Below are 27283 nucleotides of genomic sequence, written 5' to 3'. Positions count from 1 at the left end.
ATTCTTGTACTTATCTAACCAACTCTTGTCATCCCCATCCCTTCTTTTTCCTTCTCTTCAACCTCCACTTCCTCCCTCCTTAGTTGGATGAAAAGGCCGAGGTGTGGGAATCCAGACAAACTAAAAGGCAACTCGAGGTCGCGGAAGCGGAGGTATGCACTGACGGGGCAGAAGTGGCAACGAACACATATCACTTACAGGTAAGAGACGTAGGCCGGCACGTACACACATCACCTACAGGTGAGAGACGTAGGCCGGCACGTACACACATCACTTACAGGTAAGAGACGTAGGCCGGCACGTACACACATCACCTACAGGTGAGAGACGTAGGCCGGCACGTACACACATCACCTACAGGTGAGAGACGTAGGCCGGCACGTACACACATCACCTACAGGTGAGAGACGTAGGCCGGCACGTACACACATCACCTACAAAGGTGAGAGTACAAACATCACCGTGAGAGGCCGGCACGTACACACATCACCTAAAGGTAAGAGACGTAGGCCGGCACGTACACACATCACCTAAAGGTAAGAGACGAGGCCGGCACGTGAGAGACGTAGGCCGGCACGTACACACATCACCTAAAGGTGAGAGACGTAGGCCGGCACGTACACACATCACCTACAGGTGAGAGACGTGAGGCCGGCACGTACACACATCACTTACAGGTGAGAGACGTAGGCCGGCACGTCACACACATCACTTACAGGTGAGAGACGTAGGCCGGCACGTACACACATCACCTAAAGGTGAGAGACGTAGGCCGGCACGTACACACATCACCTAAAGGTGAGAGACGTAGGCCGGCACGTACACACATCACCTAAGGTGAGGTGAGTACACACATCACGTGAGGCCGGCACGTACACACATCACCTAAAGGTGAGAGACGTAGGCCGGCACGTACACACATCACCTACAGGTGAGAGACGTGAGAGAGGCCGGCACGTACACACATCACTTACAGGTGAGAGACGTAGGCCGGCACGTACACACATCACCTAAAGGTGAGAGACGTAGGCCGGCACGTACACACATCACTTACAGGTGAGAGACGTAGGCCGGCACGTACACACATCACTTACAGGTGAGAGACGCAGGCCGGCACGTAGGCCGGCACGTACACACATCACCTAAAGGTAAGAGACGTAGGCCGGCACGTACACACATCAATTACAGGTGAGAGACGTAGGCCGGCACGTACACACATCACCTAAAGGTGAGAGACGTCACCTAAAGGTGGCACGCACACACATCACCTAAAGGTGAGAGACACGTACACACATCACCTAAAGGTGAGAGACGTGCAGGCCGGCACGTACACACATCACTTACAGGTGAGAGACGTAGGCCGGCACGTACACACATCACCTAAAGGTGAGAGACGTAGGCCAGCACGTGAGAGACACACATCACTTACAGGTGAGAGACGTAGGCCGGCACGTACACACATCACCACATCACTTACAGGTGAGAGACGAGGCCGGCACGTACACACATCACTTACAGGTGAGAGACGTAGGCTGGCACGTACACACATCACTTACAGGTGAGAGACGTAGGCCGGCACGTACACACATCACCTAAAGGTGAGAGACGAGGCCGGCACGTACACACATCACTTACAGGTGAGAGACGTGAGGCCGGCACGTACACACATCACTTACAGGTGAGAGACGTGAGAGAGGCCGGCACGTACACACATCACCTAAAGGTGAGAGACGTAGGCTGGCACGTACACACATCACTTACAGGTGAGAGACGTAGGCCGGCACGTACACACATCACTTACAGGTGAGAGACGCCGGCAGGCCGGCACGTACACACATCACTTACAGGTGAGCAGTACACACATCACCTACAGGTGAGAGGCTGGCACGTACACACATCACTTACAGGTGAGAGACGTAGGCCAGCACGTACACACATCACTTACAGGTGAGAGACGTAGGCCGGCACGTACACACATCACTTACAGGTGAGAGACAGGTGAGAGAGGCTGGCACACACATCACACACATCACTTACAGGTGAGAGACGTAGGCCACGTACACACATCACCTACAGGTGAGAGACACATCACATTACAGGTGAGAGACGTAGGCCGGCACGTACATCACATCACCTACACACATCAAAGGTGAGAGACGTAGGCCGGCACGTACACACATCACCTACAGGTGAGAGACGTAGGCCGGCACGTACACACATCACTTACAGGTGAGAGACGTAGGCCGGCACGTACACACATCACTTACAGGTGAGAGACGTAGGCCGGCACGTACACACATCACTTACAGGTGAGAGACGTAGGCCGGCACGTACACACATCACTTACAGGTGAGAGACGTAGGCCGGCACGTACACACATCACTTACAGGTGAGAGACGTAGGCCGGCACGTACACACATCACCTACAGGTGAGACAGGCCGGCACGTACACACATCACTTACAGGTGAGGTGAGACGTAGGCCGGCACGTACACACATCACCTACAGGTGAGAGACGTAGGCCGGCACCTAAAGGTGAGAGACACACATCACCTAAAGGTGAGAGACGGCAGTACACACATCACCTAAAGCCGGCACGGCACGTACACACATCACCTACAGGTGAGAGACGTAGGCCGGCACGTACACACATCACCTACAGGTGAGAGACGTAGGCCGGCACGTACACACATCACTTACAGGTGAGAGACGTAGGCCGGCACGTACACACATCACCTAAAGGTGAGAGACGTAGGCCGGCACGTACACACATCACCTACAGGTGAGAGACGTAGGCCGGCACGTACACACATCACTTACAGGTGAGAGACGTAGGCCGGCACGTACACACATCACTTACAGGTGAGAGACGTAGGCCGGCACGTACACACATCACCTACAGGTGAGAGACGTAGGCCGGCACGTACACACATCACCTAAAGGTGAGAGACGTAGGCCGGCACGTACACACATCACCTACAGGTGAGAGACGTAGGCCGGCACGTACACACATCACCTAAAGGTGAGAGACGTAGGCCAGCACGTACACACATCACTTACAGGTGAGAGACGTAGGCCGGCACGTACACACATCACCTAAAGGTGAGAGACGTAGGCCGGCACGTACACACATCACCTAAAGGTGAGAGACGTAGGCCGGCACGTACACACATCACCTAAAGGTGAGAGACGTAGGCCGGCACGTACACACATCACCTACAGGTGAGAGACGTAGGCCGGCACGTACACACATCACCTAAAGGTGAGAGACGTAGGCCGGCACGTACACACATCACCTAAAGGTGAGAGACGTAGGCCGGCACGTACACACATCACCTACAGGTGAGAGACGTAGGCCGGCACGTACACACATCACCTACAGGTGAGAGACGTAGGCCGGCACGTACACACATCACTTACAGGTGAGAGACGTAGGCCGGCACGTACACACATCACCTACAGGTGAGAGACGTAGGCTGGCACGTACACACATCACTTACAGGTGAGAGACACGTACACACACATCACCTAAAGGTGAGAGACGTGAGGCTGGCACGTACACACATCACCACACGTACACACATCACTTACAGGTGAGAGACGTAGGCCGGCACGTACACACATCACCTAAAGGTGAGAGACGTAGGCCGGCACGTACACACATCACCTAAAGGTGAGAGACGTAGGCCGGCACGTACACACATCACCTAAAGGTGAGAGACGTAGGCCGGCACGTACACACATCACCTACAGGTAAGAGACGTAGGCCGGCACGTACACACATCACCTAAAGGTGAGCGACGTTAGTCAACTATTATTATAGGGTTCCATGTTTGTCAGTGTAGCTATTAATTTGTGTTCTCACTCTCTCTTCCACTCTCTTTCGCCTTGGTCTCATATGCCCTCTGCATTTCCTTGGATACAGCACATATGGGCTCAACACAGAAATGGATTTACACAGAATAACATTTAGTGTGTAAATAGAAGTCAAGTTAGAGAACAGAATAAAGTTATGGAATGTTTTTCAACCTCTTCTTTGCATTCCTTTGCAGTTAACTTTTGTTTGCATTTTAAGAATATCAGCAGACAAACTACTTCATTTCAATAGCAAGGATGATCGAGGACAACGTTTCTCTTGTCCAATTCTCTAAGATTCTCTATGTAAATCATCCAATAATCTTACCAAAATATTCTAATTCCCCATCTCATCACCATTGCTAATGGGGTCTGAGAGAGCAGGATAACGGGTCCTCCTCAGCGCAGTGGGAAATTGACAGGTTACAGCCGGCATAGACGATAACTCTGTAAATTTATTCAAATCCTTCCTTCCTTCTTGCATGTGGATTGATGAGGCACCTCTTCTAATGGAATGTCAGTCTGCTTGGCTGTGCTGTCTGGCTGCACTCGCTCTGTAAAAATGAGTTGGGGAGAGAAAACGAGGGGAAGAAGATTTCTCTCGCTCTCACCGTCTGCAAACGACTGATAACGACAGCCATGTTAAAAGTGCAGTGAAAGCTGCTGGGCTTGTTGGAATAGTTTAAAAGTGAAACTTTTAGAGTGCCTCATCATCCATTTTAGAGAATATTCTCCCCAGGCAATAGTGGGAGAGGTGGTTTGAATTTGGGCAGATATGTGCTTCTGTCTGTTTTTCTATATTTAAAATGCTGTTTTTGTTGGGGCCTGCTTTGTGCTAAAGCTTCATCTTAATGATGTGAAATGTAGCAAGGTGTTAAATATTTTCTTCCAAGTATTGTCAATGTCTTATATTGTCTTACCAGTGCACAATGGCTCGTCTAACTGGTGGTACCATCCAACTCTACACCCCCCCCCACCCCTCAAAACCCCACAAAGGATGGATTACACCATCGGTTTTACACTCTTTTATATTTTGTCTCTTAACATCAGGACCCAGATTCACAAAACCTAAGAAGACACTTCTTCTTTACTGCTATTTTTCCCTTAAGTTTAGACTTATCAAGTTAAGCAAAGTTGCTATTCCTCAAAAATGTTATGTTCTTGCGCTATTTCTTATGTTTTCCCTAAAGCGAAAAGTTAAGCAAAAATTTGATTCTTTAAAAAAAAAAAAAATGGGGGGGGGGGATTTGTTTGATAATTATCACTATTACTGCAGATTTATTATGGTCATTTTCTGAAATTGCAATCGCAAAAAATCTAACATATCTCATATGTTTCTTCTTAGGCAAAATGTGAAGAAGATATTAGATTATTGTAAATCTTTTTAAGTCCAAGATGGCTAAATCATTTTCTTAAATTCACGGCAGTGAGAGAATAAGCTCATGAAAGCAATTAAACATGTTTAATTCACTCACAAACTCTGAAAGTTTCAGTATTGATTATTTTAAACCCAAATTGTTTTAGAACAGTAATCTCAGTAGGAAATATGCTAACATGATTGCCATTTCTAGCTTCATAGCTAGCTAAATTGGTTGCCTAGTAACAAACATCTTAAGAAGCAGGGGAACAACTTTTAGAAGTGGTGGGGACATCATTTTTTATCGAGATGGATAAACACTCCAAACAGCCTACCCGACCACTCGGAGGCATCCGCATGGTCCTAAAGCACACCGTTTACTTGTTTTGTATAAAACTGTGGGGGAAATGCAATTTCAGAATATGGGGGGACTTGTAAGTCGATATTTGAGAAGTTCATAAGAAAATCATTAAATCTTAAGATATTGTTGAGGAATTGCACTTACAAATTATCCCATGAACTTCTTTTTTTTCAAGTTTCTTAATTGTTGCATAAGAAGTGTTTTGTGAATCGGGGCTGAGGCCTTTATTGTAAAAACATGCTGTCGATGTAAATACAAATATGTTCTTAATTGACTCACCCCCTCTTCCTCCCTCAGCATAAAGAACGTCACTCCCAAAGTGGGCACCAGGGAGACCCACGATGCCATCCGGCGTGCGTTTGATGTGTGGCAAGGGGTGACGCCGCTCCGCTTCGAGGCTGTCCCTTACAGTGCCCTGGAGAGCGGCCGGCGGGACGTGGACATCACCATCATCTTCGCCTCAGGTGAGAATTGTATGGAATGGTTCTGGGGAGAGGAAACTGTATCTGAAACAACACTGTGTGTACAAAACATTAGGAACACGTCCCTAATATTGAGTTGCACCCCCTTTTGCCCTCCGAACAGCCTCAATTCATCGGGATGTGGACTTTACAAGGTGTCGAAAGTGTTCCACAGGGATGTTGGCCCATGTTGATTCCAATTCTTCCTACAATGCTTCCCATTGTTGATACACACAGAAAACTGTTGAGCGTTAAAATTCCATCAGCGTTGAGGTTCTTGACACAAACTGGTGCGCCTGGAACCTACCACCATACCCCGTTCAAATGCACTTAAATCTTTTGTCTTGCCCATTCACCCTCTGAATGGCACACATACACAATGTCTCAAGGCTTAAAAATCCTTATTTAACCTGTCTCCTTTCCTTCATCAAGACTGATTGAAGTGGATTTAGCAAGTGACATTAATATGGGAACATAGCTTTCACCTGGATTCACCTGATCAGTCTATGTCATGGAAAGAGCAGGTGTTCCTAATGTTTTGGGAACTCAGTGTATGGCTGTTGCCCTAATTTTGTTTTCCTAGTGTAAACTTTGAAGATAAAATAAATTGATCTCACCTCAGGTTTCCACGGTGACAGCTCACCCTTCGACGGCGAGGGGGGGTTCCTAGCCCACGCCTACTTCCCGGGCCCTGGGATTGGAGGGGACACCCACTTCGACTCAGACGAACCCTGGACCTTAGGGAACCCCAACCATGACGGTGAGAGATGGAGGTGTGGGGGTGAGAGATGGAGGTGTGGGGGTGAGAGATGGAGGTGTGGGGGTGAGAGATGGAGGTGTGGGGGTGAGAGATGGAGGTGTGGGGGTGAGAGATGGAGGTGTGGGGGTTAGAGAGAGAGAGAGAGAGAGAGGAACAGGAACAGAGGAACAGATGGAAGAAGGAATATGGTTGTGAGAGAATCATCTCAAAGACTAATGCCATTGAAGAAAACAAATATATGCAGTCTGCATATTTGATCATGCTGTATTGCACAGCACAAGGGCCCAGATTCACAAAACGTTAAGAAATGTCTTCTTAAAAGGTGCTACACATTTTTTGTATTGTAATTTCAGAAAATGTCAATAATATACAGTACCAGCCAAAAGTTAGGACACACCTACTCATTCAAGGGTTTTTCTTTATTTTTACAATTTTCTATATTGTAGAATAATAGGGAAGCCATCAAGACTATGAAATAACACATGGAATCATGTAGTAACCAAAAAAGTGTTCAACAAATAAAAATATATTTCAGATAATTCAAAGTAGCCACCTTTTGCCTTGATGACAGCTTTACACACTCTTGGCATTCTCAAAACCAGCTTCACCTGGAATGCTTTTACAATAGTTAAAGGAGTTCTCACATATGCTGAGCACTTGTTAGCTGCTTTTCCATCACTCTGCAAACCAACTCATCCCAAACCATCTCCATTGGGTTGAGGTCAGGTGATTGTAGAGGCCAGGTCATCTGTTGCAGCATTCCATCACTCTCCATCTCAGTCAAATAACCCTTACACAGCCTGGAAGTGTGTTGGGTCATTTTCCTGTGGAAAATCAAATGATAGTCTCAGTAAGCCCAAACCAGATGGGATGGCGTATTGCTGCAGAATGTTGTGGTAGCCAAGCTGGTTAAGTGTGCCTTGAAGTCTAAATAAATCATAGACAGTGTCACCAGCAAAGCACCCCCACACCATCACACCTCCTCCATGCTTCACAGTGGGAACCACACAAGCGGAGATCATCCGTTAACCTACTCTGCGTCTCACGAAGACACAGTGGTTGGATCTAAAAATCTCAAATTTGAACTCATCAGACCATAAGACAGATTTGCACCAGTCTAATGTCCATTGCTCATGTTTCTTGACCCAAGCAAGTCTATTCTTATTATTGGTGTCCTTTAGTAGTGGAATCTTTGCAGCAATTTGACCACGAGGGAATAAGGGCACAAGGCGAGACCCAAATGCAGACACAGGAGGCAGATGGTTGAGCTCCGTTATTTATTATAGCAAAAGGGGTAGGCAAAAGGCAGGTTGGGTACAAGCGAGAGTTTCTAAACCAGGTTAGAGTCCAAACGGTACAAGACGATAGGCAAGCTCGAGGTCAGGGCCAGCAGGGGTTCAGTAACCAGGTCAAAATCCAAAAGGTACAAGACGATAGGCAGGCTCGTGGTCAGGCAAGCGGGCTCAGAGTCAGGACAGGCAAGGGTCAAAACCAAGAGGGCGAGAAAAGAGAGGCTGGAAAAAGCAGGAGCTGAGACACAAAAACGCTGGTTGATTTGACAAACAAGACGAACTGGCACAGAGAGAAAGGAAACATAGGGATAAATACACCGGGGATAATAAGCACCTGGAGGGGGTGGAGACAAGCACAAGGACAAGTGAAACAGATCAGGGCGTGACAGAAGGCCTGATTTACGCAGTCTCCTCTGATCAGTTGATGTTGAGATGTGTCTGTTACTTGAACTCTGAAGCATTTATTTGGGTTGCAATTTCTGAGGCTGGTAACTCTGATGAATTTATCCTCTGCAGCAGAGGTAACTCTGGGTCTTTCTTTCCTGTGGCAGTCATCATGAGAGCCAGCTTCATCATAGCGCTTGATGGTTTTTGCTGACGCACTTGAAGAAACTTTCATTTTCTTGAAATGTTCCAAATTGACTGACCTTCATGTCTTAAAGTAGTGATGGACTGTCATTTCTCTTTGCTTATTTGAGATGTTCTTGCCATAATACGGCCCGTCATTGGACACTGTGCTATCTAACCTCCAAACGAGCTTCAATGCCATACAACACTCCTTCCGTGGCCTCCAACTGCTCTTAAACGCTAGTAAAACCAAATGCATGCTTTTCAACCGAACGCTGCCTGCACCCGCATGCCCGACTAGCATCACCACCCTGGATGGTTCCGACCTTGAATATGTGGACATCTATAAGTACCTAGGTGTCTGGCTAGACTGCAAACTCTCCTTCCAGACTCATATCAAACATCTCCAATCGAAAATCAAATCAAGAGTCGGCTTTCTATTCCGCAACAAAGCCTCCTTCACTCACGCCGCCAATCTTACCCTAGTAAAACTGACTATCCTACCGATCCTCGACTTCGGCGATGTCATCTACAAAATGGCTTCCAACACTCTACTCAGCAAACTGGATGCAGTCTATCACAGTGCCATCCGTTTTGTCACTAAAGCACCTTATACCACCCACCACTGCGACTTGTATGCTCTAGTCGGCTGGCCCTCGCTACATATTCGTCGCCAGACCCACTGGCTCCAGGTTATCTACAAGTCCATGCTAGGTAAAGCTCCGCCTTATCTCAGTTCACTGGTCACGATGGCAACACCCATCCGTAGCACGCGCTCCAGCAGGTGTATCTGATCAGCCCTAAAGCCAACACCTCATTTGGCCGCCTTTCGTTCCAGTACTCTGCTGCCTGTGACTGGAACGAACTGCAAAAATCGCTGAAGCTGGAGACTTTTATCTCCCTCACCAACTTCAAACATCAGCTATCTGAGCAGCTAACCGATCGCTGCAGCTGTACATAGTCTATTGGTAAATAGCCCACCCATTTTCACCTACCTCATCCCCATACTGTTTTTATTTATTTACTTTTCTGCTCTTTTGCACACCAATATCTCTCTCTACCATCTGATCATTTATCACTCCAGTGTTAATCTGCAAAATTTTAATTATTCGCCTACCTCCTCATGCCTTTTGCACACATTGTATATAGACTCCCCTTTTTTTCTACTGTGTTATTGACTTGTTAATTGTTTACTCCATGTGTAACTCTGTGTTGTCTGCTCACACTGCTATGCTTTATCTTGGCAAGGTCGCAGTTGCAAATGAGAACTTGTTCTCAACTAGCCTACCTGGTTAAATAAAGGTGAAATATATATATATTTTTTTAATATTTAAAAAATACAGACTTTTCACAAATAGAGCTATCTTCTGTATACCACCCCTACCTTGTCACAACACAACTGATTGGCTCAAGCTCATTAAGAAGGCAAGGAATTCCACAAAGGAACTTTTAACAAGACACACGTGTTAATTGAAATGCATTCCAGGTGACTACCTCATGAAGCTGGTTGAGAGAATGCCAATAATGTGCAAAGCTGTCATCAAGGCAAAGGGTGGCTCCTTTGAAGAATCTCAAATATAAAATATATTTGGATTTGTTTAAAAAATAAAAATAAATGTTTACCTTTAGGCAAGTCAGTTATGAAGAAATTCGTATATACAATGACAGCCTACACCGGCCAAACCTGGACGACGCTGGGCCAATTGTGCGCCGCCCTATGGGACTCCCAATCACTGCCGGTTGTGATACAGCCTGGATTCGAACCAGGTTGTCTGTAGTGACACATCTAGCAATGAGATGCAGTGCCTTAGACTGCTGCACAACTCGGGAGTTAAAAATGTTTTTGGTTACTAGATGATTCCATATGTGTTATTTCATAGTTTTGATAGAAAATAGTAAAAAGAAAAACCCTTGAGTTGTTGTGTCCAAACTTTTGACTGGTACTGTACATGCACCATCGAGAGCATCCTGACCTGTTGCATCTCCGCCTGGGATGGCAACTGCAGAGGGTAGTGCGAACGGCCCAGCACATCACTGGGGCCAAGCTTACTGCCATCCAGGACCTATTTAGTAGGCGGTGTCACGGCCCATAAAATTGCCAGAGACTCCAGTCAGCCAAGTTTTAGACTATTTTCTCTGCTACCGCACGGCAAGCGGTACCGGTACGCCAAGTCTAGGACCAAAAGGCTCCTCAACAGCTTCTACTCCCAAGCCATTAGACTGCTGAACAATTCATAAAATTTGCCACCGGACAATTTACATTGACCCCTCCCTCCCATCCCACCCCACCCCTCTTGCACACTGCTGCTACTCGCTGTTTGTTTGTTACCTATGCATAGTCACTTCACCCCCACCTACATGTACCGATTACCTCAACGAGCCTGTACCCCAGCCTGTACCCCTGCATACTGTCTCGGTACCGGTGCCCCCTGTATATAGCCCCGTTATTGTTATTCTTATTGTGTTACTTTTTATTATTATTATTATTATTTATTATTATTATTTATTATTATTTTATTATTACTTTTTTTAACCTACTTAGTAAATATTTACTTCTTCTTGAACTGCACTGTTGGTTAAGGACTTGTAAGTAAGCATTTCATGGTAAAGTCTACACTTGTTGTATTCGGCGCATGTGGAAAATAACGTTTGATTTGATTTTTGATTCGATTTGATGTTCAGAGAGGCGGCAAGGGATTCGTCATTGAAATTCCCTGCGGCACAGGAGTCCACTAGAGCAGTAGATACAGCATATGAGGGACAGCCAGCTAGTGATAGACACTAGAAAGGGTTTGGTGGAAAGGGAGGATGGTGGAATAGTTGCGCCAAACCTAGGAGACGGATGATCATGGGACCTTCCGTCCCTCTGCTCTTGTGGACCCTGGGTTGGGACATATCGGACACTGCTGAAGCTGGTGCCCCTCCTGTCCACAATAGGGACAGAGCCCCAGCTGTCTATGACGGTGTCGCTCAGCCGCAGGGAGGTGCCTGGCCCCTATCTCCATGAGTTCAGGCTCTGACTCAGATTGGTCAACAAAGGAGGGAGAGAGGTGATTGTGGTGCTGATGCTCCCGCAGAAAGTTATCCAGACAGATGGCCATCATGATAAGTGCGTCCAAGGAGAGGGTGTCATCTCGGCACGCCAACTCCGTCTGGATCTCCTCGCGCAATCCTCTTCAGAATAGGGTGCATTCCATCCGTTGGTTGCTGCCACTGTCCTGAAGTTGAGGACGTACTCTGTAGCTGTCTGGCCTTCCTGCCGTAGGTGGAGTAAGTGCTCATCTCAATCTCTGCGCTCTAGTGGATGGTCGAAGACCCCCCTGAACAGAGCCAAGAACCCCTCATATGAAACCAGCTCCTCTTCTCCTCTCTCCCAGATGGCCGTAGCCCACTCCAATGCCCGTCCAGTCAGCAGGGAAATAACCATGGCAACCTTGCACCTCTCAGTGGTGGGGGCTCCCATCTGATGAGTGAAATAGAGAGAGCACTGGAGTAGGAAGCAACGGGCATTTTGATGGAGTCCCATCGTATTTGTCCGGGAGGGACAAACGGACCTCACTGACCTGGATGGACTGCTGGATGGGCCGGGGTGCTGGCTCGCTGGGTCGACACATAGGAGAGAATCCTCCGCCCGAGACATTGAAGAACGGAGGACCTCTTCCATACCCGTCCCCAGTTGAGCCAGCTAGTTATGATCTCCATCTGTGAGATGTCTTGATCAACTGCTGCTTCCACATGGTGAGGTGTTATTTTGTTATGTAGACGCAGGGAGTCAGGAAGCAGTTTGAGAGTTGAATATAAACAAACACGTACCACTACAAAAACAAGGAATGCGTCTAGACATGGAAACCGAGACAATAACGCCTGATGGGAATTTAAGAAATAATTGTAATCAATTGAAATGTTAATGTATAATGATCTGAATCTATTCTATAGTGTATAGGCTTTAACAAAATATTAATTCAAATATGAATAGGCCCATCATAGACTAGGCCTTTACTTTGAATAAAGAGGGACAATCATTCAAGGATTGTCAAATGAATGTAGCTTTGGAAAAAGTACATGTGATACGCTGTGGGTAAGTATCGCTATTACTGCAGATATATTATGGACATTTTCTGAAATTGCAATCCCAAAAATCGAACATATATAATATGTTTATTCTTAAGCAAAAAGTGAAGAAGAAATTAGATTCTTGTAAATATTCTTAATTCCAAGATATATAAACCCTTGTCTTAAACTCAGGGCAATAAGATAATAATCTAATGAAAGCAATTTAACATGTTTAAGTCACTCACATACTTCATCTGAAAGTTTCAGTATTGATTATTTTAAACCCCAAAACATGTTTTAGAACAATAATTGCTGTACAAAAAAATACTAGATAGCAAGCTAAATCGGTTGCCCCGACAATATGTTTGTAATGAGTGCGCTGAGTCAGGAAGCAAGTACAGGGAGTGACTGTTTTAATAAATAAACAAAACAATAAACACGAAACGCAAACAATGCACCAACATGAAACAGAGTCAATAACACTTGAGGAACTAACCAAGGAGAGTGACAGATATAGGGAAGATAATCAAGAAGGTGATGGAGATCAAGTGAGTGTCATAAGGCGCTGGTGCGCATGACGATTGTGACAGGTGTGCAGGATAATCAGCAGCCTGATGACCTAGAGGCCGGAGAGGGAGTATACATAAGAGTACGCCCTCCCCAATGCACGGCTCCAGCCGCAGGACGCTGACAAAGGGAACGAACCCGGGGATCAGGAGCGGACTGGTCACCACTGCTGAAGAGCAGGAACCTGACGAGCCGGCTGGGGCGCGGACGGCTGGGGCGCGGGAACTTGACGAGCCGGCTGGGGCTCGGGAACCTGTCGAGCCAGCTGGGGCATGGGTGGTTGGGGTGTGGGAATTTGTCGAGCCGGGGCACGGGAACCTGTCGAGCCGACTGAGGCAGAGGAGCCTGGCAATCTGGCTGAGGCAGAGGAGCCTGGCGATCCGGCTGAGGCAGGGGAGCCGGTGGAAGCAGGGGAGCCTGGCGATCCGGCTCCGGTACCGCTTGCCGTGTGGTAGCAGAGAGAACAGTATATGACTAGGGTGGCTGGAGTCTTTGACAATTTTTAGGGCCTTCTTCTGACCCCGTCTGGTATAGAGGTCCTGGGTGGCAGGAAGCTTGGCCCCGGTGATGTACTGGGACATTTGCACTACCCTCTGTAGTGCCTTGCAGTCCGAGGCCGACCAGTTGCCATACCAGGCAGTGATGCAACCGTTCAGAATGCTCTCGATGGTGCAGCTGTAGATCCTTTTGAGGATCTGAGGACCCATGCCAAATCTTTTCAGTCTCCTGAGGGGGAATAGGTTTTGTCATGCCCGCTTCATGACTGTCATGGTGTGCTTGGACCATGTTAGTTTGTTGGTGATGTGGACACCAAGGAACTTGAAGCTCTCAACCTGCTCCACTGCAGCCCCGTCGATGAGAATGTGCTCGGTGCTCGGTACTCTTTTTCCTGTAGTCCACAATCATCACCTGTCTTAATCACGTTGAGGGAGAGGTTGTTGTCCTGGCACCACACGGCCAGGTCTATGACCTCCTCCCTATAGGCTGTCTCGTTGTTGTCACTAATCAGGCCTACCACTGTTGTGTCATCGGCAAATTTAATGATGGTGTTGGAGTCGTGCCTGGCCATGCAGTCATGAGTCAACAGGGAATACAGGAGGGGGCTGATCATGCATCCCTGAGGGGCCCCTGTGTTGAGGATCAGCGTAGCAGACGTGTTGTTACCTACCCTTACCACCTGGGTGCGGAGTGTCATGAGGCGCTGGTGTGCTTGAAGATGGTGACAGGTGTGCGGGATAATCAGCAGCCTGATGACCTAGAGGCCAGAGAGGGAGTATATGTGACAATTTTTAAGAAGATGGCAAATAGGTTCGTAAGAATATATTTGAGAAGTTTGTAAGAATATCGTGAAATCTTAAGATATTGTTGAGGAATTGTACTTCTGAACTTTGTTTTTTTCTATAGAAGCTTCTTACGTTTTTGAGTAAGTTGTGTTTTGTGAATCTGGGCCCAGGTCATAGTGCAGAGCCTATCCCTGCCACAAGAATAAACACTCACATTTCTACTGTGTTATGGTGAGGGAGTGTATTGTACCATAGCTGTAGGGCAGGGCAGGGTGGAGGGTGAATCCAGCCTGCTTGAAGACGGTAATCAGATCCCTCTCTCAGCCCTGTCAGCCTCCATCCATCCACCGTCAGGCAGCACTTTACCTTAATTACCCTGCTGCCGACCTGCTCTGCTCTGACTGCTGTTAGTGAATCCTGCGGGACAGTACATCTAGAGGGTCAAAGCCAGAGGCGCGTCAGGAAGCACTAACCGCATCCAGGGCAGCCAGAATGGATATGTGCACGGCACAACACTGCCACTTAGATAGACACTCCCCACCTAGGCCGCCAGCCTGTATATACAGTGGGGCAAAAAAGTATTTAGTCAGCCACCAATTGTGCAAGTTCTCCCACTTAAAAAGATGCGAGAGGACTATAATTTTCATCATAGGTACACTTCAACTATGACAGACAAAATGAGAAGAACAAAAATCCAGAAAATCACATTGTAGGATTTTTACGTCCCCCCGTGTGGTTCTGGGGTTTTTGCTCGCCGTTCTTGTGATTATTTTGACCCCACGGGGTGAGTTCTTGCGTGGAGCCCCAGATCGAGGGAGATTATCAGTGGTCTTGTATGTCTTCCATTTCCTAATAATTGCTCCCACAGTTAATTTCTTCAAACCAAGCTGCTTACCTATTGCAGATTCAGTCTACCCAGCCTGGTGCAGGTCTACAATTTTGTTTCTGGTGTCCTTTGACAGGTCTTTGGTCTTGGCCATAGCGGAGTTTGGAGTGCGACTGTTTGAGGTTGTGGACAGGTGTCTTTTATACTGATAACAAGTTCAAACAGGTGCCATTAATACAGGTAACGAGTGGAGGACATAGGAGCCTCTTAAAGAAGAAGTTACAGGTCTGTGAGAGCCAGAAATCTTGCTTGTTTGTAGGTGACCAAATACTTATATTCCACCATAATTTGCAAATAAATTCATTAAAAATCCTACAATGTGATTTTCTGGATTTTTCTTCTCATTTTGTCTGTCATAGTTGAAGTGTACCTATGATGAAATTTACAGGCCTCTCTCATCTTTTTAAGTGGGAGAACCAACACAATTGGTGGCTGACTAAATACTTTTTTGCCCCACTGTATATGGTTCAACCCTTTGACTCAGCTTATGTTTGTACATCAATTACTTTAAAGGGTGTAAAATCATAGCTGGATCTCTTTGCTCCTGGATCGCTATGTTCCTGGATCTCTGTGCTCCCGGCTCTCTGTGCTCCCGGCTCTCTGTGCTCCCGGCTCTCTGTGCTCCCGGCTCTCTGTGCTCCCGGCTCTCTGTGCTCCCGGCTCTCTGTGCTCCCGGCTCTCTGTGCTCCCGGCTCTCTGTGCTCCCGGCTCTCTGTGCTCCCGGTTCTCTGTGCTCCCGGCTCTCTGTGCTCCCGGCTCTCTGTGCTCCCGGCTCTCTGTGCTCCCGGCTCTCTGTGCTCCTGGCTCTACGTGCTCCTGGCTCTCTGTGCCCCTAGATCTCCGTGCTCCTGGATTTCTGTGCTCCTGGCTGGATTAGATATCATGTTATTAAGGGCAGCCACCTCCCGGGGATATCTTCAGTCACATGCTATAGAGAGAAACTGTATGTTATAGAATTTTCCAAAGCTAACACGAAATCAACCTGACACTATTATTACACTGAATGCTGACAGTACCATGGAGTCATGCACGTATTACTGTGGTCCTGCTGCTGTGTGTGTGTGTGTGTGTGTGTGTGTGTGTGTGTGTGTGTGTGTGTGTGTGTGTGTGTGTGTGTGTGTGTGTGTGTGTGTGTGTGTGTGTGTGTGTGTGTGTGTGTGTGTGTGTGTGTGTGTGTGTGTGTTGTATAGCAGGACATGATGAGTGTTCCAATGCCCTGGGCATGGTGTAAGCTGTGGCTCCTGAAGACATCTCCCAGCCTCAATAACCTCTTCCTAACCTTGTGTTTTATGTATTTGACACCATTCCACCTATTCCACTCCAGTCATTACCACGTGCCTGTCCTCCACCAAGTAAGGTGCCACCAACCTGCTGTGGTGTGTGCGTGCGTGTGTGTTTCAAATCCATAGTCTCTATCGCCCTTCCCAGGTAATGACCTGTTCCTGGTGGCAGTCCATGAGCTGGGTCATGCCCTTGGCCTAGAGCACTCCAACGACCCCACAGCCATCATGGCTCCCTTCTATCAGTACATGGACACAGAGAACTTTAAACTACCTCACGATGACCTTCAGGGCATCCAGAAAATCTATGGTACTGTGTCTATCTATGGTACTGAATTTCCTACATTTTATTTTATTATAAGCATGCCCTCAATATCTGTTCATTACACTAAACCAAGTAGTATGTTAATATTTGTCTAGTCTACATGTTTTTTTAAACGAGTTTCATTGTTTTCATTGAAGGAACAAATGTTAAATGATAATGTTAAATGAAAATGTTCAATGACAAAATAATTACAATGATAATGTTATTTTGTGATGCCCTTAGCTAGTTAGCTGGCTAGGCTAATGTGTCCCATTCATCTCCAGGTCCGCCAGACAGGTCCTCCCAGCCCACCAGAGCCCCACCCACGGCACCTCCCCCGCGCTTCCACCCCCCCTCGGAACCCCGTAAGCACGACCGCCAGGTCCGGCCCCACCGCCCTCCTCAGGGCGCAAAACCCTCCAACCCCAACGCCAATCCCAACATCTGTGACGGAGGCTTCAACACCCTGGCCATCCTCAGACAGGAGCTGTTTGTATTCAAGGTAGGTTGGCATGTACAGATACTGTATGATGTACCGTTGTCTAACCTATATAAGCTCATGAACACAGTGTTAAAAAGGTTTGTTTGCATGAGGAGGTAGTGATGAGCGCTGAAGGGTTTCAGTGGAATCAATCATTCCTGGTGTTAGACAGCAAAGCAGGTTTCAGAGTTTAGGTAATACTACAGTAGAGAGAAGGGGATGAAAATGATGAAACAGAGCATGTGTTTTTGTCTACATTTGTGTAGGACCAGTGGTTCTGGAGAGTGAGGGACAACTCGGTGGTCCCTGGCTACCCTATGGAGATCAACTTCTTCTGGAGAGGCCTGCCCGCCAAGATCGACGCCGTCTACGAAAACAGCGAGGGGAAGTTTGTCTTCTTCAAAGGTGAGAGAAGAGAATGAGAGAGAGGGGGGAGAGAAAGAGAAATGGAGGAGATGAAATTGAGCTTATTTTACTCTTTTATCAACAGAAAGTAGCATCAGGTTTGAAGGTTAGTTAGAGGAGAGAAATTTAGAAAGAAAGACAGAGCAAAGTATTTTGTTTGTGGTCATCACAGTGTCATAACTGTAAAATAAATCAAAATGTTTTTTTTGTTTACTCAGCTTTTTGGTCAAAGTGTTACCACAATTTAACATTTTTAGTTCCGCGACAAAATTGAAGTCAACTTAGTTTTTGTGTCATCCAACTAGAAATGATTATTTTGGCAGAAATGCCAGAATGTGGAAGTAGTTACACACACAGTGCTTTTAACTTAACACACGTTGACAAACATGATTACATTGTGCATGTTAATTTATACAGTAATTCGTATTCGTCATGTCAAGTACTGTATAAATGAACATCCAAAATGTAATCATGTATGTCAACGTGTGTCAAATATGTCAATTGAAAACATTCTATGTTAAAAGCGCTGTGTAACTAGTTCCACATATTGTTTTTGTAAAAATGTACATTTTTCTAGTTGAATGAACATATGAGACAATTTAAAGTGGACCGAATTTTTGTGTATGTTTTCTCATGTTGGGCCACCTAACATTCAGGTTCAACTTAGACCGAAAAGTTGGGTAAACAAAAAAAAGAACCAGTTAGTTGAAACAACTAGATTTGTGTGCGTTTTTAATTAATTCATTCATTTATAGTGTATTAATAAGTATACAAGAGAATGCCACTTCAATTAGTAGAAATATTGCTTGTGTGTTCTAAATAGCATCCATTTAGTTCTTTATGAAACTGTATAATAACGGGTCAGAGTTCAGCCCCGCCTCCATCAGGCAGATTAACATGACATCTGTCCTCCAACAGGATCACAAAGCGTCTCGTGCTTTATTTATTCCCTGATGGAGGAGCTACTTGCTGGACTGGACTTACTCACAATGCTATAGTTGCCCCTTTCCGTATCCACTTTAATAAAACTACTGTAGAGTAGCTCTTTAATACACGCGTAAGACTATTATTAGCTCTTTAAAATACTCCAACACTATTTTAGCTGTAATATACTCCAACACTATTTTAGCTGTAATATACTCCAACACTATCTTAGCTGTAATATACTCCAACACTATCTTAGCTGTAATATACTCCAACACTATCTTAGCTGTAAAATACTCCAACACTATCTTAGCTGTAATATACTCCAACATTATCTTAGCTGTAATATACTCCAACACTCTCTTAGTTGTAAGTGGTGCCGTGGTCTAAGACTCTGCATCTCAGTGTAAGAGGCGTCACTGCAGTACCTGGTTCGAATCCAGGCTGCATCACATCTGGCTGTGATTGTGAGTCCCATAGGGTGGTGCACAATTGGCCCAATGTCTTCCAGGTTTGGCTGGGGTAGGCTGTCATTCTAAATAAGAATTCATTCTTAACTGGCTTGCCTAGTTAAATAAAGGTTCAATTAAAATACTCACAACACTATCTTAGCTCTAATATACTCACAACACTATCTTAGCTCTAATATACTCACAACACTATCTTAGCTCTAATATACTCACAACACTATCTTAGCTTTAATATACTCACAACACTGTCTTAGCTCTAATATACTCACAACACTGTCTTAGCTCTAATATACTCACAACACTGTCTTAGCTCTAATATACTCACAACACTGTCTTAGCTCTAATATACTCACAACACTGTCTTAGCTCTAATATACTCACAACACTGTCTTAGCTCTAATATACTCACAACACTGTCTTAGCTCTAATATACTCACAACACTGTCTTAGCTCTAATATACTCACAACACTGTCTTAGCTCTAATATACTCACAACACTGTCTTAGCTCTAATATACTCACAACACTGTCTTAGCTCTAATATACTCACAACACTGTCTTAGCTCTAATATACTCACAACACTGTCTTAGCTCTAATATACTCACAACACTGTCCTAGCTCTAATATACTCACAACACTGTCCAAGCTTTAATATACTCACAACACTATCTTAGCTCTAATATACTCACAACACTGTCTTAGCTCTAATATACTCACAACACTGTCTTAGCTCTAATATACTCACAACACTGTCTTAGCTCTAATATACTCACAACACTGTCTTAGCTCTAATATACTCACAACACTATCTTAGCTCTAATATACTCACAACACTATCTTAGCTCTAATATACTCACAACACTATCTTAGCTCTAATATACTCACAACACTATCTTAGCTCTAATATACTCACAACACTATCTTAGCTCTAATATACTCACAACACTGTCCAAGTTTTAATATACTCACAACACTATCTTAGCTCTAATATACTCACAATGCTATCTTAGCTCTAATATACTCACAATGCTATCTTAGCTCTAATATACTCACAACACTGTCTTAGCTCTAATATACTCACAACACTATCTTAGCTCTAATATACTCACAACACTGTCTTAGCTCTAATATACTCACAACACTGTCTTAGCTCTAATATACTCACAACACTATCTTAGCTCTAATATACTCACAACACTGTCTTAGCTCTAATATACTCACAACACTGTCTTAGCTCTAATATACTCACAACACTGTCTTAGCTCTAATATACTCACAACACTATCTTAGCTCTAATATACTCACAACACTATCTTAGCTCTAATATACTCACAACACTATCTTAGCTCTAATATACTCACAACACTGTCTTAGCTCTAATATACTCACAACACTGTCTTAGCTCTAATATACTCACAACACTATCTTAGCTCTAATATACTCACAACACTATCTTAGCTCTAATATACTCACAACACTATCTTAGCTCTAATATACTCACAACACTGTCTTAGCTCTAATATACTCACAACACTATCTTAGCTCTAATATACTCACAACACTATCTTAGCTCTAATATACTCACAACACTGTCTTAGCTCTAATATACTCACAACACTGTCTTAGCTCTAATATACTCACAACACTGTCTTAGCTTTAATATACTCACAACACTATCTTAGCTCTAATATACTCACAACACTGTCTTAGCTCTAATATACTCACAACACTATCTTAGCTCTAATATACTCACAACACTATCTTAGCTCTAATATACTCACAACACTATCTTAGCTCTAATATACTCACAACACTGTCTTAGCTCTAATATACTCACAACACTGTCTTAGCTCTAATATACTCACAACACTGTCTTAGCTCTAATATACTCACAACACTGTCTTAGCTCTAATATACTCACAACACTATCTTAGCTCTAATATACTCACAACACTATCTTAGCTCTAATATACTCACAACACTATCCTAGCTCTAATATACTCACAACACTGTCTTAGCTCTAATATACTCACAACACTGTCTTAGCTCTAATATACTCACAACACTATCTTAGCTCTAATATACTCACAATGCTATCTTAGCACAAATATACTCACAATGCTATCTTAGCTCTAATATACTCACAATGCTATCTTAGCTCTAATATACTCACAATGCTATCTTAGCACAAATATACTGTAATGAACATCGTCTGTCGTTTGAAGAGTCAGACCGAAATGCAGCGTGTAGGTTACTCATGTCTTTTAATGAAGAAAAATGCGGTACATGAATTAACTGAAGAAGAAAACAACAAACGAGTGAAACTAATACAGCCTATCTGGTGACTAACACAGAGACAGGTACAATCACCCACAAAATACAACGCGCACTCAGGCTGCCTAAATACGGTTCCCAATCCGAGACAACGAGAATCAGCTGACTACAATTAGGAATCGCCTCAGGCAGCCAAGCCTAACTAGACACACCCCTAATAATACACACTCCCAATAATATAAACCCCAATACGAAATACAACATATAAACCCATGTCACACCCTGGCCTACCCAAACATATAACAAAAACACAAGATATAATGACCAAGGCGTGACAGAACCCCCCCCCCCTAAGGTGCGGACTCCGGGACGCACCTCAAGAGCATAGGGAGGGTCCGGGTGGGCGTCTGTCCATGGTGGCGGTTCTGGCTCGGGACGTGGACCCCACTCCATAAATGTCCTAGTTCCTCCCCTTCGCGTCCTAGGATAATCCACCTTCTCCGCCGACCATGGCCTAATAGTCCTCACCCTGATCCCCACATAACTGAGGGGCAGCTCGGGACCGAGGGGCAGCTCGGGACCGAGGGGCAGCTCGGGACCGAGGGGCAGCTCGGGACAGAGGGGCAGCTCGGGACAGAGGGGCAGCTCGGGACAGAGGGGCAGCTCGGGACAGAGGGGCAGCTCGGGACAGAGGGGCAGCTCGGGACAGAGGGGCAGCTCGGGACAGAGGGGCAGCTCGGGACAGAGGGGCAGCTCGGGACAGAGGGGCAGCTCGGGACAGGGGAAGCCCGGTACTGAGAGGGAGCCCGGTACTGAGAGGGAGCCCAGTACAGAGAGGGAGCCCAGTACAGAGAGGAAGCTCAGTACTGAGAGGAAGCTCAGGCAGGTAGTAGGCTCCGGTAAATCCTGGCTGGCTGGCGGAACTGGAAGATTCAGGTTGACGGGCAGATCTGGAAGATTCAGGTTGACGGGCAGATCTGGAAGATTCAGGTTGACGGGCAGATCTGGAAGATTCAGGTTGACGGGCAGATCTGGAAGAGACTGGTTGTCTGGCAGATCTGGAAGAGACTGGTTGTCTGGCGGCACTGGGCTGACTGGCGGCACTGGCGGCGCTGGGCAGACTGGCGGTACTGGCGGCGCTGGGCAGACTGGCGGTACTGGCGGCGCTGGGCAGACTGGCGGTACTGGCGGCGCTGGGCAGACTGGCGGTACTGGCGGCGCTGGGCAGACTGGCGGTACTGGCGGCGCTGGGCAGACTGGCGGTACTGGCGGCGCTGGGCAGACTGGCGGTACTGGCGGCGCTGGGCAGACTGGCGGCGCTGGGCAGACTGGCGGCGCTGGGCAGACTGGCGGTACTGGCGGCGCTGGGCAGACTGGCGGTACTGGCGGCGCTGGGCAGACTGGGAGCACTGGCGGCGCTGGGCAGACTGGGAGCACTGGCGGCGCTGGGCAGACTGGGAGCACTGGCGGCGCTGGGCAGACTGGGAGCACTGGCGGCGCTGGGCAGACTGGGAGCACTGGCGGCGCTGGGCAGACTGGCGGTACTGGCGGCGCTGGGCAGACTGGCGGTACTGGCGGCGCTGGGCAGACTGGCGGTACTGGCGGCGCTGGGCAGACTGGGAGCACTGGCGGCGCTGGGCAGACTGGGAGCACTGGCGGCGCTGGGCGCTGGGCAGACTGGGAGCAGACTGGCGGCGCTGGGCAGACTGGGAGCACTGGCGGCGCTGGGCAGACTGGGAGCACTGGCGGCGCTGGGCAGACTGGGAGCACTGGCGGCGCTGGGCAGACTGGGAGCACTGGCGGCGCTGGGCAGACTGGCGGCACTGGCGGCGCTGGGCAGACTGGCGGCACGCGCTGGGCAGACTGGCGGCTGGCGCTGGGCAGACTGGGAGCACTAGCGGCGCTGGGCAGACTGGCGGCGCTGGGCTGACTGGCGGCACTGGCGGTGCTGGGCAGACTGGGAGCTCTGGCGGTGCTGGGCAGACTGGGAGCTCTGGCGGTGCTGGGCAGACTGGCGGCGCTGGCGGTGCTGGGCAGACTGGCGGCGCTGGCGGTGCTGGGCAGACTGGCGGCGCTGGGCTGACTGGCGGCACTGGGCAGGCGGGAGACTCCGATAGCGCAGGAGAAGAGAACAGCTCTGGTTGCGCTAAACAAGCGGGAGACTCCGGCAGCGCAGGAGGGGAGAAAAGCACTGGCTGCGCTGAACAGGCGAGGCGCACTGGAGGCCTGGTGCGTGGTGCTGGAACTGGTGGTACTGGCGCGAGGACACGCACAGGAAGCCTGGTGCGGGGAGCTGCTACCGGAGGACTGGTGTGTAGAGGTGGCTCTGGATAGACCGGACTGAGCCTGCCCAAGCTTACCTGGCTCGATGCCCACTCTAGCCCGGCCAATAGGAAGGGCTGGTATGTGTCGCAGCTGGCTCTGCACCCGCACTGGAAACACACCGTGCGCCACGGTGCCTGCCCGGTCTCTCTAGCCCAACGGTGAGCACAGGGAGTATGCGCAGGTTTCCTACCTGGCATAACTATTCTCCCTTTTAGCCCCCCCCCAATATTTTTTGGGGGGTGACTTTCCGGTTTCCAACCGCTTCTCCCGGCTGCGCCCAGGGTCCTTTTCCGTCTAATATCATCTCCCAAGACCAGAAGTCCTCATATTGCTGCTCCTCACAATTAACAGGGAGAGTAGGCTCAGGTCTGACTCCTGACTCTGCCACTCTCTCTCTGCGCTTTCCCGTTACCTACGGTTCTCGCTCTGTAACGCTGTGCTCTCCTTTTCGATTCCATCAGTGTATAGCCCTCTTCGCATTGCTGTAGGGAATCCCAGGCGGGCTCCTGCACTCGCTCTGGGTCGGCCGCCCACCTGTCGATTTCTTCCCCCTTATAACGTCTTATAATCCCTGCTTCTGCCGTCCATAACGTCCTCCTTTAGATCCTGCCAGTTCACACGCTGCTCGGTCTGTGAATGGTGGGTGATTCTGTAATGAACCTCGTCTGTCGTTTGAAGAGAGTCAGACCGAAATGCAGCGTGTAGGTTACTCATGTCTTTTAATGAAGAAAAATGCGGTACATGAATTAACTGAAGAAGAAAACAACAAACGAGTGAAACTAATACAGCCTATCTGGTGACTAACACAGAGACAGGTACAATCACCCACAAAATACAACGTGCACTCAGGCTGCCTAAATACGGTTCCCAATCCAGACAACGAGAATCAGCTGACTCCAATTAGGAATCGCCTCAGGCAGCCAAGCCTAACTAGACACACCCCTAATAATACACACTCCCAATAATATAAACCCCAATACGAAATACAACATATAAACCCATGTCACACCCTGGCCTACCCAAACATATAACAAAAACACAAGATATAATGACCAAGGCGTGACATATACTCACAATGCTATCTTAGCTCTAATATACTCACAATGCTATCTTAGCTCTAATATACTCACAATGCTATCTTAGCTCTAATATACTCACAATGCTATCTTAGCTCTAATATACTCACAACACTATAGTAGCTTTAATATACTCACAATGCTATCTTAGCTCTAATATACTCACAACACTATAGTAGCTTTAATATACTCACAATGCTATCTTAGCTCTAATATACTCACAACACTATAGTAGCTTTAATATACTCACAATGCTATCTTCGCTCTAATATACTCACAACACTATAGTAGCTTTAATATACTCACAACAAGCTCTTTACATCTGTCTGAACGATGCTAATAAGGACTTATTATTAGACTGAATTAAGCAGCTATACGGCAATAATGCTCATCATGTTATTGCAAATAGCAACCGCTATTTCCTAGTAAAAGTGTAAAACATAAAGTTTGGACCCAGGCTCTGTTTGTGATTACTGGACAATTATGACCACTGATCCATTTGTGACTGTGTTTGTTTAGGAAACCGGTTCTGGGTGTTCAAGGACACTACTTTGCAGCCCACCTACCCTCAGGACATCTCTCTGTTTGGGAGTGGGATGCCCACCCAGAGTATAGAGACTGCTGTATGGTGGGAGGACGTAGCCAAGACATATTTCTTCAAGGGAGACAGGTCTGTTTGACCTTTTCATTTATCCATTACAATACATTGATTTTATCCATTGTGAAGGTAAAGTGTAGCTGATTCTAGAATCGTCCATCTATCTGTTGCATTAAATTGGTTAGATTGTGAATTATAGGTTATACATGATACTGTATTAGTTTTGTCAATGACAATGATCACTGGCGTATCACTCACCCCCGCAGCCAAGGCAATGTGGGGGGCCCAGGAGCTCTGGGGTCCCCATGGAGGTTGGGCCCCCTCCCCAGATAGCATAGGAACACGTCATAAGCATAGCAAAACATTTAGAATTACAGGAAATTAGCTTTATAACTGAAAAAAATGATAATCTCAGCCTCATGGCAAAATGTTATCTATGAGATTAGCTATGAATGTCACACCCTGACCTTAGAGAGCTGTTTTATTTCTCTATTTGGTTAGGTCAGGGTGTGATGTGGGGTGGGCATTCTATGTTTTGTATTCTACGTTTCTTTATTTCTATGTTTTGGCCGGGTATGGTTCTCAATCAGGGACAGCTGTCTATCGTTGTCTCTGATTGGGAATCAGTGCGGGTAGTTGACTTTTGTTCGTGGCACTATAGCCCTGTAAGCTTCACGGTTGTTTGTTGTTTTTTTGGTGACATTTGAAATAAAAGGAAAATGTACGCTCACCACGCTGTACTGTGGTCCACTTCTTTCCACGGCCGTGACAATGAAACTTCACATTTTTCTCTAAACTGTGGTACACCGCTGACTGTGAAATAAGGCTAGCTGATATAAAGCTCACTGTGAGATGCTATAATTAGTACATGATTTACAGTATACTAACGTGACTCAAACATTTGGTGGATCTGTCATGATAGATGAAATCATATGAGGTCCTAACCCTGTTGTGAGAGAAGATAAAATGCTTTGTCATCATTCTGTAGCAAACTGTTGCATATCACTGATATGATGTTTTGTAAAACATGACTTAATCTCTCTGGGTTTGACAGAATTCCATTATCTTGATCCTAAACAGTTGTGTGTATGTGTAGTAGATCATAAGCTTGTAATGTTGGTGCATGTGACTGTGTGTTTGTGTGTGTAGTCTTTCTGGATATTGACCGCAGTGTTTCTTTCCTACCTGGCATTAGATATTGGAGGTACAATGAAGACATGAGAAACATGGACCCTGGTTACCCCAAACCCATCACAGTGTGGAAGGGCATCCCTGACTCTCCTCAGGGAGCGTTTGTGGACAAGGCCAACGGTAGGCCATCCGTTCCTCCCTCTATACCCCTCAAACTCAACTCCAGACTTCAAAGCCAGTTCCATAGTGTTTTTTTCATTGTTCCTCTCTAATCAGGGTCTAATTTAGACCTGGGAGACCAGGTGGGTGAAATGAATTATCAGGTAGAACAGAAAACCAGCAGACTCTGGACCTCGTAGGGTCAGAGTTGAATACCACTGCTCTATATCATCCTCCATTTCTGCATCACATCTCTTTATAATGACTAAAATAGGCCTCTTTTCTCTTTATATAGTCTACTTATGCCTTGGTTCTCAGTACAGAAAGTAAAGATTGGGTTATAAAACTAGCAAACCAAAGTTAAGGAGAAACTATTAGCTTGTATGAATGTTTAAATGTTGATTTTTTTCCCCT

General features: G+C 46.6%; 1 protein-coding gene across 4 annotated transcripts in view; it reads left to right on the top strand.

Moving 5' to 3' along the window:
• Window positions 1–27283, top strand: part of mmp16b (matrix metallopeptidase 16b (membrane-inserted)) — a 47003-nt gene that overhangs the window by 16927 nt on the left and 2793 nt on the right. For 2 of the 4 annotated variants that reach the window (XM_052476718.1, XM_052476717.1), the window contains 8 exons: window positions 84–200; window positions 5871–6037; window positions 6657–6794; window positions 16871–17032; window positions 17311–17528; window positions 17774–17912; window positions 25501–25651; window positions 26775–26890. In XM_052476718.1, the coding sequence (XP_052332678.1) occupies window positions 84–200; window positions 5871–6037; window positions 6657–6794; window positions 16871–17032; window positions 17311–17528; window positions 17774–17912; window positions 25501–25651; window positions 26775–26890 (1208 nt within the window). Of the gene's footprint in view, window positions 1–83; window positions 201–5870; window positions 6038–6656; window positions 6795–16870; window positions 17051–17310; window positions 17529–17773; window positions 17913–25500; window positions 25652–26774; window positions 26891–27283 lie in introns of all 4 variants that reach the window. The other 2 variants (XM_052476716.1, XM_052476715.1) reach the window with 1 other exon arrangement.

This window comes from Oncorhynchus keta, chromosome 23 (genome assembly GCF_023373465.1).
Source record: "Oncorhynchus keta strain PuntledgeMale-10-30-2019 chromosome 23, Oket_V2, whole genome shotgun sequence".
Classification (NCBI taxonomy): Eukaryota; Metazoa; Chordata; class Actinopteri; order Salmoniformes; family Salmonidae; genus Oncorhynchus; species Oncorhynchus keta.
The sequence above is the reverse complement of the archived record's forward strand: the minus strand, read 5'-3'. Positions and strand labels throughout refer to the sequence as shown.